This window comes from Mustela lutreola, chromosome 9 (genome assembly GCF_030435805.1).
Source record: "Mustela lutreola isolate mMusLut2 chromosome 9, mMusLut2.pri, whole genome shotgun sequence".
NCBI classification, from domain to species: Eukaryota; Metazoa; Chordata; class Mammalia; order Carnivora; family Mustelidae; genus Mustela; species Mustela lutreola.
The window spans coordinates 66,621,958-66,634,578 of record NC_081298.1 but is presented as its reverse complement, the minus strand read 5'-3'; the positions used below and the strand labels follow the sequence as shown (position 1 = coordinate 66,634,578).

The 12,621-nt window shown below is 54.1% G+C and overlaps 1 protein-coding gene across 1 annotated transcript in view; it reads left to right on the top strand.

Annotated features, from left to right (window-relative positions):
• Nucleotides 1-729: 729 nt before the first annotated feature.
• The window catches only part of RHOQ (ras homolog family member Q), a 39,376-nt gene continuing 27,484 nt past the window's right edge, over nt 730-12,621 (top strand). Inside the window, exons 1-2 of the mRNA XM_059134560.1 lie at nt 730-1,330; nt 1,900-1,958. Of these exons, the coding sequence (XP_058990543.1) occupies nt 1,189-1,330; nt 1,900-1,958 (201 nt within the window). The 5' untranslated portion in view covers nt 730-1,188. The remainder of the gene's footprint in view (nt 1,331-1,899; nt 1,959-12,621) is intronic.

Sequence of the window (12,621 nt, the reverse complement as noted above, 5' to 3'; positions counted from 1 at the left end):
CGTGTCCAGAGCCAGCTGGGTCTCCCTTTGCTGGCTGGCCGGGGCTGGCTTCAGTGGTTCAAGATGCTGTAACTCCCTTAGTCACCAGTTTCAAAGTAAATGATTCAAGCTCCGTGCTGTGAAGAGCCTGGGGGTGGTGGTGGGATGGGGAACCAAGCAATAAGCCCGAGTTCCTACTCTCCAGCTGTGGGGCCGCCACCACCCCTCCCCCATCACCCCAAACACCTTTAAAAAATTGTTTTTTAAACCCTCTTGGCCTTTCTTCCTTCCCGGATTTCTAGTTCTGTTGTGCCCTTAGAGGCCGATAGGACAGATTCTGCCTTCCGGGTGGAGTTTAAATATCTATGTATAATTTTGCATGACTATTGCGTCACCGTTGAAGTCGTCGTGGTTCCCCCCAAGAGGCCTCCTCGGCTTCTTCCAAACCCGGGCCTTTGGACGCTTCCCGGCGCTGCGGCCACTTGCGCGAGGAGCCCTCGGCTCCTCCCGAGCGCTTCCCTCGCGGCCACCTCCCCCAGCCTCACCTTCCCCTCCCCCCACCAGTTCCCCCCTCCGCCCCCCGGCCCAGACTCCGGCCCCGGCTCGCTACTCCGTGGCTCCTCCCCCTCGCCCCCTCCCCAGCGCTCGCGGGGAGTCAAGCTAGGGTGAGCCGGCAGGCCCGAGCGGCGGGCGGGGCGCGGGGCGCGGGGCGCGGGGCGCGCAGCCGGCGGGCGGGGGCGCTGGGCAGGCGGCCGGCTCTCCGGGTGGCGCTTGGGCCCGCCCTCCTCCGGGGCCCAGCCGGGAGGGGGCCCGGGCCGGCGCGGGGCGGGGAGAGCCGCCTGGCCCCTCCCCTCCGCTGCCCTCCCCAAAGTTGCTGTCTCCCCCGGGGCCGGCCAGTCTTATGATCCAGCGGATCCTCCTGGGGAGGCCGGGCCGGGGAGAGGGCGCGGGCGCCGAGCGGTGGGTGCAGCGGGCGGGCGAGGCGACCGGGGCCCGGGCGGGGATCCGGGCAGCGACCGAGGCGGCGGCAGCGCTCCGGGCCCGCCGCCCCCTCCCCTCGGGCGGGGGGAGCCGCTGCATGGGGCCGGGGGGGCGGCCCTGCTGCGCGGAGCGGCGGCGGCGGCGGACCCCCCAGGCGGGCTGGGGCTGAGCCCGGGACCGGGGCGGGGGCTCCGGGGGGACCATGCCCGGAGGCCGGCCGGCCGCAGCATGGCTCACGGGCCCGGCGCTCTGATGCTCAAGTGCGTGGTGGTCGGCGACGGGGCGGTGGGCAAGACGTGCCTACTCATGAGCTATGCCAACGACGCCTTCCCGGAGGAGTACGTGCCCACCGTCTTCGACCACTACGCAGGTAAGCCTCGGAACTGCTGACTAAGGGGCCGCTCCCCGGGCCGGGAACTTTGGAACAACTTTGGCGGAGCCCCCTCACCGCCTCCCCCGAGCGCGCTCCGCACTCTCCCCACAGCCCGGCCTTACGCGGGGCTCCCAGCCCCACCCCCAGGCCTCCTCTCTGGCCCTCCCTGTAGGGGCCGGGGAGACCCCTCTTCCTACCCCGCCCCACCCCCTGTCAGTCCCGGCTCCCCACACTTCCCAACCCTCCGACTGCCTGGGCCGACCTTCTTGACCTTCCCATGGGCTCCTCCTTATTGCCCCAAACCCCGGGGGAAACAACTTGGGGCACTGGTCGAGACGTGGCTAGGGGACTTGGGAGAAGGGAGTGGGCAAGTGGGGCCACATCACACCCCGTCCTCGCTGCCACTAAACAGTGAGCCCGGCACAAGGGAGAAGGGGTGACATCTCCCGGGGAGCGCCCGCATGCCTCCGGCTGGGTTGCCAAAAGCAGGTCCTGATGGGGAGCGAGATTGCCCCAGACCCGGGATAATGGAGCTTCTCTCCCCGCCCCCACTTCTGCCCTTGCAGTCAGCGTCACCGTAGGGGGCAAGCAGTATCTCCTGGGACTCTATGACACGGCCGGACAGGTGAGTGTCTTGGCCCCTGGCCGACACCCCCTTGCCTTTCCTCAATTCAGGGTGGCTGTACGTGGCCTTTGGAAACTGAGATGTCTAGGAAGGAGGGTGTGTCTTCGAAGGGTCCGTCTGGATCAAGACATTATTTCTTTTTTAAGTCAGCAAATTAGGAAAAGGAAAAAACAAAAACAAAAAAAACCCCACCCTAACAACAAACCCATCCCTGCCCACCCCATGCGAACCCCTGGGCTATGAAAGTTTTTGCCTGTGTGTGCTTTCTGTACGGTGCCTGGTGTGTGGGTCCCAACTCCTGTTGCAAAGTGGAAGCGGCCAATCAAGAAGCGCCCTTATTTTTAGTTGCAGATGACCAGGTCTCCCCCTCGCAGCCTCTGTCTGGTCCCTTATTGGTGAGTGGTCTGCCTGCCGGAGGAGCCTGATTGGTGCGAAATGGCATCATCTAATATGATGGGAAGGCATTTGGTCCCGGTTCTGTTTATTACAACATCATTGCACTCTGGGACTCGAGTCCCTGCAAACGTAATTTGTGGTGTTACCAGAGGACCACAGGGAAAAAAAAAGAAAAGAAACAGCCACCATCCAGCCACTCCCCGGGGAAGGGAGGAGGAAAAAGGGTTAGGAGTTCAGTATGAATCTTGGAGGAGGAGCTTTTTTTTCCCCTCCCCCTTCCCTTCCGTAGGAAGGCCAGGTGACTGGGTTTTCTTTGGGAGAGATTATTGTGCAGAAAGAAGATTCGCAGTCCTCCTGGCGGCCTCTGACCATTAACATAGCAGAGGTGGCTCTCCTCTTGCCCTGTCCCTCTTCCTAGACCCACTTTTGCTGTGGAGGTGGGATGATTGCCTGTAATGAAGTTTTGCAGAATCCAGCCCTGTTATTAGACATGCAGGGTTGGGCAGAAGTTTCCACGTGTCGTGCAGACTTGAATCCTTGAGGACATGTGAACAGCTGAGGGGCTTAGAGAGTGTTCTGGCAAGTGTCAGTGCAGTTTCCTTATCTTAGAATGGAAAACATACCCTGTTCCTATACTGTGCCAGATGCTCAGCACTGAGTTGGCACACTTGGGTAGGTGCTCAATAAAGGGGATCTTTTCTTTGTAGCTTTTCTAGATTTGGATTTCAGAATTGTTGTACCAGGTTGGATTCCGAAAAATGCCTTGCAGAGGGTGTCTTGATGTGGCTTCTGGTTTCTAAGCTGTTAAGTTAGAAAAGCATCTGAGGATAGAGAAACTGTGGGCAGTGCAAGGTGCCAGAGGCCACCCAGGTCAGTACAACCAGTCCTTAGCTTGCCAGAGCCCCATTTGGGTGCCTGCCTTGTAGCTGTTAGTTACTCTATCAGAACGTATGGAGGGCAAGAGGCAGAACACAGTCCATTAAGTAAAACCCAACTTTTGAGCTGGACGGGTTGATAAATAACAGGTTGAAATCGTTGGTTGAAAAGGAGACTGGTTTTTAAATATCATCTCTAATTTTAACTTCTCTCACTACCACCTCTTCCCTTTCCTCCTTTAACTTGTCACCATGACCATTCATTTGACCACGAGCCCTATTCAAAAGGATGTGTGTATGTCAGAGCTGTTCTGTGCACATTCAAACCCAACTAATATTTACTGAGTTTCTTCTGCATATCAGGCTTGGGGCAGCCACGTGAAATATTCTTTTTTCCCATGAGCTAAGTGATAGTCTTTCTCTGTAGATGGAGAAACTGGGGCTCAGAGAAGCTAGGTAGCTGACCTCAGATCACACAGCTACTGACAGGTATTGCTGGGGTTATGACCTGGGTCTGAATTTGCCCCCGGTTGAGGTGGGCTGAGATGCCACCTGGGATGATTAGAGTCCTTGTGGGTCTGTAGACTCAGTACCTGGAACCTGGACAGCCATTCTCTGAGTGGGGGTCGTGTGCTACTGCTACAGAGGAGAGAACCCAGATTCTAATCATCACCCGAAGTTGAGCCCCTCACAAAACCAGGGCTTCCCATATGTCCTCATGATTGCTGTGTCCAGCGGAGATTGTAAGACACATACCAAATGGCATCAAACTATTACTGTTTTGACCCAGTGGTGGGACATCTACTCTGTTGGCCAAGATGTGTATTAGGGCCCCTTAGTGTTTTTTTCCCAATGTCTGGAACTTTTCCTTTTATTTATTTATTTTCTTTTTAAAGATTTTAAAAATGTATTATGTCAGAGAGAGAGCACACACACAAGCAGTGGAGAGCCTGATGGAGGACTTGATCCCAAGACCCTGGGATCATGACCTGAGCCGAAGGCAGATGCTTAACCAACTGAGCCACCCAGGAGTGCTTGGAACTTTTCCTTTTAGATCAAAGTTAGTGATAATTCATCTTTCAGTGTTTAAGAGTTTATTACTAATAAGCAATCTTAGCAAGTAATCATCAACAGGATGAAGTGAGGAGTGCCTAGTGTATACCTAGCACTGTGCTAAGCACTTAGGGATTACAAAAGAATAAATTTAAGATAGACGTCTGCCATGGCTGATGATAGCACAGAAGTGTCTGAACCCGGTATCTGTTCATGTGTGTTAAATAAGAAATTCCTGTGTTGTTCTTGGTCATTAAGTTCTCATGCCTGTATGAATCAGTATCAGATTAATCTTATGATAACAGTAATGATCAGTAAACACATAGACATGCATACACACACGTGTACATATAGAGAGACATTTTTAAGCCTCACAGACGACAGAGAAAGGCCCACGGGCTTTGGAACCAAAGAGGCCTGGGCTCAGATCTCCACCTTGCTCTACTAGTCATGTGATTCTGGCTGTACTTAACCTTCTTTGTGATCTAGTAAGAACATGGATAATTCGAAACTGTGCTGCAGTGTTGTAGACTGGCTTAAACTGTTTCCTGTATATAAAAGCAGCTGACACTGTTCTTCACTCATAGTAAATGGGTATAAATATTACAAGAAATTATTGTACTGTACTCTGGGCAGCTTTGTTGGGGGAGGGGGGTCACAGGCGGAAGAGAATAGTGTATTATGTCTGGAGTTGATAGAAATTCCACTAGATGCCAGATGCTGGAACCTTCTCACCCCGAGGTATGGAGCCAGCTCCTACTTCAGGATTCCCACAGTCCCCACCACTGGACCCATGGACGCGGTCCAGTGCTCCCTGCTCCACAAGCCCTGTGGTATCAGATGGTGTCCTTTCTCCGTCAGAGCCTGTGTGCCCAGTGACGGGAGAGAGACTTCGGAAAACTAGGTGTTCTGTGTGCACTTTGAGAAACAAGTGCGGTCTGTAGGTTTCAGTCTCTTCCACTTGGGGACGTAAGAAGGGTTGAGGAGGAAGTGCACAGCCCTGGAAAACGTCACTTTCTCTCCATAATCTTGGTTCAGAATGTTCACTCACTGTATTTGACTAACAGAATCAGTGCTTCCCTTGAGTGGGAACTTCCAGTCTGTGCTTGCTCTTGGTCTCTTTGACCTCAGTCAGGTTCAAAGCTGTAGGTAACATTAGCCCAATTTTCACATTAGGGAACATAGAAAATGACTGTTGTGGATGACCTTTGGCCTTCCAGAGGAGGTTGCTTCCCCCTTGGCCTCTTTGGTTGTTGGCAGAGGGAGGGGGAGGGAGAGGGAATGATGAACATGAGTGTGTGCTGGGCTGCTTTAGTCCGCGTCATGTGCTCTGCCTGGGCACATCCCTCAACATCCCCAACACCCTTGGCCAAAGGGAAGCACCCTCTCTTGCTTGGCAAAGCCCCTGGGTGGCCCAGGAGCAGCTCTGACATTTTGACCGCCCAGCATTTTGGAGTGGAAGTTGAGGGCAGTGGTGGCTTCCCCGTCGCCAGGGCCCTGTGGAGGGGTCTGGCTTCCGGCCTGGGTCTCTGTGGAGCTTCTCCTTTCTTGCCAGTCTCTCAGGACTGCAGTGGAGGCCCTGTAGCAGCAGACCCATTGTCCATTCAGGGAGGGATGGGACCAGCAGTGTTTCCCCTCCTGCCTCGGTGCTGTTTGGGGCTCAGGGGAAGTGGGAAGAGTTCTCGCTCTCTGTGGGGTGCAGAGCCACCTGGCAAGTTGCTCTTGGGCTGCGGGTTCCAGGCTGATCTCTTCATCCTTGGCAGGAAGGCAGAACTTGATACTCTCAAGCGGGAAGGACTGGCGCCCGGTTTATCCCAGGTCCCAGAATACCCACCCACAAGAGGGTGTGTGTTGGGGGTGCGTTTGTGTTCCCTAAAGTTCCAGATTTATCCGCTGCCTCTGTGTGTGGAAGTCCATATGTATGCTTTTGGGTGTGGTGTTGCTATGTCTGTTGACTGAAACACACACAGGTTCAAGGATGCATACATAGAGCTATAAATAGCTTTAACTTAGGTGTCCCTGGGGTTGGCTCTTCAGTGACAAGTGAGATCTGTTTCTTACTTGACAGAGCCCAGCAGCTATGGCTGCCCTCCAAGCCCTCTGGGGAACCAGGGAAGTACTTCCCCTCCAGAAGGGAATCTCCAGGGGAGGCAGCCTCGGAATGCCCCATCTTCTGTGTTTCCTGGGGTGGCAGGCCCCTAAAGGCCTCGTAGAACAGGAAGGGACCAGGGGGAGGGCCGCAGTTTGCCACTCATTGGGCTTCTCCTGCCTTCAGGCAGGCGTCCTCTGGTTACCTGCCGAGGTAGACTTTTGCTAGATGGGGAAATTGAGAGTTAAGTAGGCTTATGGGAACTAGACAGAGAGGCCATTAGGAAGAAGGTTTTCCTTCCTTTGGAAGGGGCTTGCAGGGCGCATCGGTAGGGCGTGGGAAGCACACACTCGCACTCCATGGGCTCCAGGGGCCCGCAGCCCGGCACTCTGTCCTGGAAGTGCCCAGAGAGCAGACCCTGGGCCCCAGCGCAGCTTCAACAGGTGAGCCGTGGGTACTAAGCATCCCGGTTTCCCTTAGTAACCTACTAGATTTGTCGGCTGTGCGTTTTCCCTCACCTTTATAGAAGCTATTTATATCTCCAGCCTGCACCACATCACACGTAACGCTGGTTTCCTCCCTTGCATTGGGAGGGTGGACTGCCTTTGTTGCTCCATCGCCTCTGCAGTGACCCAGTGCTCCGCGCTTCCCTTGTTGTCACTCTGTTCAGCTGTTTGGGATGTGTCAGCTCAGACCGTGGTTGTGCAGGCAGGAACCCCGGGGTGGGGGCAGTCTGCGTCCTCTCTCACTGGTTTCCGTTTGTGTGTACATGGGCCCTGTCCCCATCCCCTGACCCATCAGGCTGCCTCTTCCACATCGGTCGTGGTGGTCTTGAGGTTTATGGACGTTTGTACTCTGGGAACCAGTGCTTCCCGGCAGGTGTATCAGAAGCAGGTGTTACAGGTGTGCTCAGATCACATCCTGTCTGCCCCGGGAGGGGTGGGGGGCCTTGTGCAGCCTCAAGAAGCCTGGGCAAATGTCATTTCTATGTGTGCCCAGTGATGAAAAAGATGGGAGGCATTATTTTACAGCTCGTGGGTCAGAGGCCTTATGGGGAACTGGGTGTTTGCGGTTTTGTTGTGGAATTTGGGGTTTCAGGAGATGAGACCTAATGGTATTGGAACAAGACAGAACAAAGCAGCTTTCCATGGAGGTGTCCGTTTCCAGCAAGGACACATGGCTTGGCAGCAGTGGGTAGAGGCCTCCAATACAGAGTAGCAAACTGCAAGGAGGAGGGAAGAGAAGAAGTTACAAAAAAATAGAAACCAAGACCACACATGTCTTTAAAACCTGAAATTGGTGAGTCTCAGCTGGATTTCCTTTTCCCTTGAGTGGGCTTGGTTTTGCCCTAATTTGGCAAGCCTGGATCAAGGAGCAGTTCCTTGCCCTCAGCAGTTTGCTGTTCCTCTTTTAGTTTCTGGCAGGCAGCTGCTTGGTAGAGGAAGCACGGGGAGGATGGTGGGGAGGCTGGGCGGGCTGGTGGCCCCGGGCCATGGTGGGTTCATGGGTGCTCTCCCAGGATTCTTGGCGAAGAGTTCTCCCAGATCCACTGCCTGCCGGGCCCTCTGGGGCCGCTCCTCACTCCCTCTGAGCTCTGTGAAGACTGTCTTTCTCTCCTCACCGATTCCAGCCCTTACTAAGGTGCCCAGCGCATGGAAGGCATACGACAAATACTTCTCAGAATGAGTTGATTTTTCTTTGGCCGTCAGCTCATTTCTGTGAAAAGGTTAACCCAAGACTAAGGTGAGAGCCTTTAGGTGATAGCTTCAGGCACAACCCGTTGCTTGGAAAATAGCTTTAAAACAGTCTACAAGGGTCAAAGGAATCCCAGGCTCAAAGGGATGCCCAGGCAGCCATTACATCCCCACCGAGAGCCTGGAGGTTTAGTGGTCACCAGTGGGCCCGTCCCCCAGAACTCTCGTGGGCTCAGGCCTTTGCAACTTTCCTAGGGCCTCTCACATCTAGGTCGCGGTGGTGTGGGTTTGGATTCTCCAGACCAGCTCTGAATCCCACTCCTCTTCTCTGATGTTGTAAGGCCGGAGGGCCAGCTGGCTCCCCAGCCCTGGTGCACGGGGGCGATGATGTCTGCCTCCCAGGGTTGCCGTGGTCACCCTGCGTGGTGGCTGAGGGTGATGGTCCTGGCCGGTGCTGGGGGCCCACACCAGCTCAGCTCCCGTGATGTTGATGCAGCATTGGCTCTGTGTTCCATGGGAGGGGACAGGAGGGGTCAGATGGCCTACATAGCTGGGAAATCTCATCCTATGAAACCAACTGCTCCCTGGTCCCTCCCCCAAAGAGGTGGCAGAGCTGAGCTTTGTGGAAGATGTGGGCTTGTGGGAAGAGGTGGGAGAGAGTAGAAGATATTGGTAGCAGCTGTGAGCCCCCACACTGCACTGCCAGGGCTTGGAAATTCCTTTTTCTCAGCTGTGAAATGGGGATGGTAGATGAACCACCTCGCAGAGTCATTGGATCAAACCAAAGCTTCCAGTTCTCAGGCTCAAGGCCGAGGGGTAGGGCCTGGGACGGGCAACCCTCGGCTTGGGTGGTCCCTTCCAGCGGGAGCCATCCTGCCCAGCAACTTCACTGCTGCCTCCCCCCCGCCCCCGCGCCCCGCCACCACATACAGAACTCATGATCTCGTCTCTGTCCCGTGAAGGAAGACAAGGGGGAGCATTGGATTGAATGAGGTCACGCGGCAGAAGGTCACTGGGAGCTTGTATTCTGGGTGGGGAGGAAGAGGATGGGGAACACAGGCACAGTGGGATGTCCCAAATGTGTCCATGTGGCTCCCAGATCCCTGGTATCAGTGTCGACTTGTGGAGCCGGGCTGATCATTAAATGAGGGAGTGTTTCACCCAGTAACTGACAACTTAGTAATTAGAGGGATATTAATCTGGTGCTGTGTTGCTTGTTGATTTTAATAGAAAGAACAGAAAGGGGAGGGGAGGGACTTTATTTTTGTTACTGTCTTCTTTTCAAGTGGCTGGTGGGAGCAGGGAACCAGCCGCCTCTCTCCCACTCCCCAGACTTGCCAGCCCTGCCTAGACTCAGGGTAGAATCTGAGGGTTTTACTAACGACACACTCCCCACTGAGTGGTATTTTATAGACTGCAAAGCATGTTGCATTTGGTACCTCCCAGATGCTTCTCGCCTGCTCTGTGAGGACAGGAAGCAAGTGGTGTTTGCCTCCGTTTGCGGGTCGGGGAGGTTAAGGACGCCTTCCAGACCATGAAGCTGGTGAAAGGCAACAAACAGCAAGCAAGCTGTCCTTCTCCAAGCCCTGGGTTCTTTATGTCAAATTCCTCATGCTAATCAGCTCCATGGTGTTAGATGTCTCTTTTACATCGCCCGTATTCCGTCGTTGAATTTTTCATGCAACAAGTACGCCGGGAGAGCATCGCTTTTCCAGATGGAAGAGCTGGTGGAATGGTGTCTGGTGGTGGAGGGGTCGGGGCTGCTGCTCACATGGCCCCCCAAACGCTGGCCCCCAGAAGTGAAGGGTGTTTGGTCAGTGTGTTCATTAACCCACACTCCTGCTTGAAAAGAGTCCTCCCCTGGTGGTGCAGGCGGCTGAGCTGTGGGTGAGGATGCGGAAGCCGCTCAGTGCCCTTTGGGTGCAGGGAAAGGGGGACCGGGCAAGTTCTGTGTTAACTTCAGCTGGCTCTCCTCCAGCCCAGGAGCCCCCTCCCCAGCCCTTTGCATCTTTGCCCTTGTTTGCCCCTTGTTTGTGGCCTCCTAGCCTTGACCTGACATGAGCTTGGTCACTGGGGACCGCCAGGCTGGCCAGCTTTGGCCTGCCACAGTGCCTTTTCTGTCCCCATAGCGCTGCTCTAGGCCTTCCTCCCCCTAAGAGCTCCTTTTTAGGGGAAAACTGTTTCCAAATGAAACATTTCCAGTCTGTCCCACTTACAACTGAGTATTCCCTGTTTACAGCCAGAGACTGCCTCTCCCACCCCTGCTCATTTTGTTTGCCTTCCTGAGCTGTCCGCATGGACATGAGCTCTGCAGGGACCCCTTTCTTCCGGCCCCTGCGGTAGCCCCCGTGGTTTCAGGACGAAATGAAAACCTTCATGCAGTCTGTCAGCAAACCATTGGGGAGGACCGCATCTGGGTCTGAGCTCCCTGTTCAGCAAAAGGGTAGGGTCCTCACCCTGTTTACGGGGTGGGAGGGCAGAGGGTCCCGGCTCTGGTAGGAGACCGGCTGCGCATGAGAGCTCAGCTCCGTAGGGGTTTGCCAGGTTGATTTGTAGGCGCCGGAAGTGCGCAGCTCGGATTCTGCCCTGTCCTAGATGCTCAGCAAAGTTTGAGTTACTGCCCTCCTTCTCAGATGTGCTCCTCGAACCGAGACCATCTCCTGAGAACTTGTTAGAAATCCACTTTCTTAGAGGCCACCCCAGACCTCCTGAATCAGAAACTCCCCAACAGCTCTGTTCCTATAGACCCTCCGGGGGATTCTGATGCGGGCTGAAAAGTCTGAGTTACTAAATATTGTGTACTCACTATCTCCTCATAGCAAGCCGCCTCCCCTCAGCCCCTCCCCTGCCCCCCCCATATTTTCCCCACTCCTCCCACACCACCTATATACATACACACCACACACATACACACATATACACTACACACATGCCTCATACACTACATGCGTAGACACTACCCCCTCATATATATACACACCATATCACATATATACCACACACACACCCCTCACACCACATACACCCCCTCCACACACACATATACATCATGCACATACACACACCACACACACCGCATATCATGTACGTACATCACACAGAGACATACCGCCACACATACCACACATCACATATGCATCATACACATACACACACATACACACATATCATATATGCACCACACCACACACACAACACACATGCCTCACACACTATACACATAGACACATACCCCCTTACACACACACACACACACCACATACACACCACACACATGCACACCACATACACACCCCTCCCCGTATACACTCCCTCACACAGACACACATATACACCATGCACATAGACAAACCTCACACCCCCCCCATATACACACATAACCCCATACACACACACATCCAGCACACATTGCATATACAACATACATATACACATCCTCCATGGATTTACACACCTACTCTGTGCATATACACGTGCACACATGCATATGCTGGACACACATCACACACAGACATCACATACATGCATTTGGCCCCCCAGACACTGTCCCTGGAGTGCAGGGAACATAATTTATTTACTTTTTAACCCCTACGCTACCAAATGCAGTGCCATCCATCCTATTTCTAGTTCTGTACACATGGCTGGGACTCTTGATACTTATTGGAATGAATCGAAGCTCCCTACTTAGCTGGTTTGGTACAGATGTGGCCAAGGGCACTATCAGAAGGAACTTGAAACAGAACTTCCTAAGCTGCCCTTGGCTCCATTGATGTGCTGTCTGGCCCAGGGCACATAGTAGGCTCCACTGGTATTCCTTAATGAGGTCTAAGTGCCAAGGCATTTTTCTCCTGTGCCTTAAGTGGCTAGACAGATTGGGGCCTGGGCCCTGCTCTGTTCACTGTAGCTGAGGTTAGCACTCCAGGTGCTGACAGACCTGCCCCTGAGGACTCTGCCAGTTTGGTTTGTGCTAAATTAGTTCCAAAGCAACAGATGGGCTATGACGTCCTTTTGTATTAAAAGTCCCCAGGCAGGTCACCAGGAGCAGTTGGAGGAAGGGCTGTTACTCAGACATGCATCTCGGCAGTAATTACTCTGGCTGACCAAAGCTTTCTGTGTAAGTGTCCTCTTCCATTCTCCTGGCTGGCTGACCGACCAACCGACCAACCGACCTACCTTCCTTCCTTCCTCCCCCTCTCTCTCCCTCCCTCCCTCTCTCTCTGTCTCTGCCCCCCCCCTTCTTTTTTTCCCCAGCTTGTTTCAGTATAGAAAAACCATCCTCTTTCACATGGCATAATGGTTGGGATTATGAATGTGTTGGCTCAAAGTACGCCCCCTCTAAGAGCTGCCAGGGAGAGAGAACATTTACTCCTGAACGTCCAGTTCAATTAAAATTCCATTTTCCCCAGCTTACTTTTCAAAGGGCTGTCCTCCCCAGTGAGCTGGCTCAGGGCTCACATTTATTACCTTGGGCTGTTTCTAGTGGCCTCTGGCCCTGGAGGGATGGGGAAGGGGCTGGATATGAGCGGCAAGAGGAGAGAGGTGGCAGGTTCCCTGCT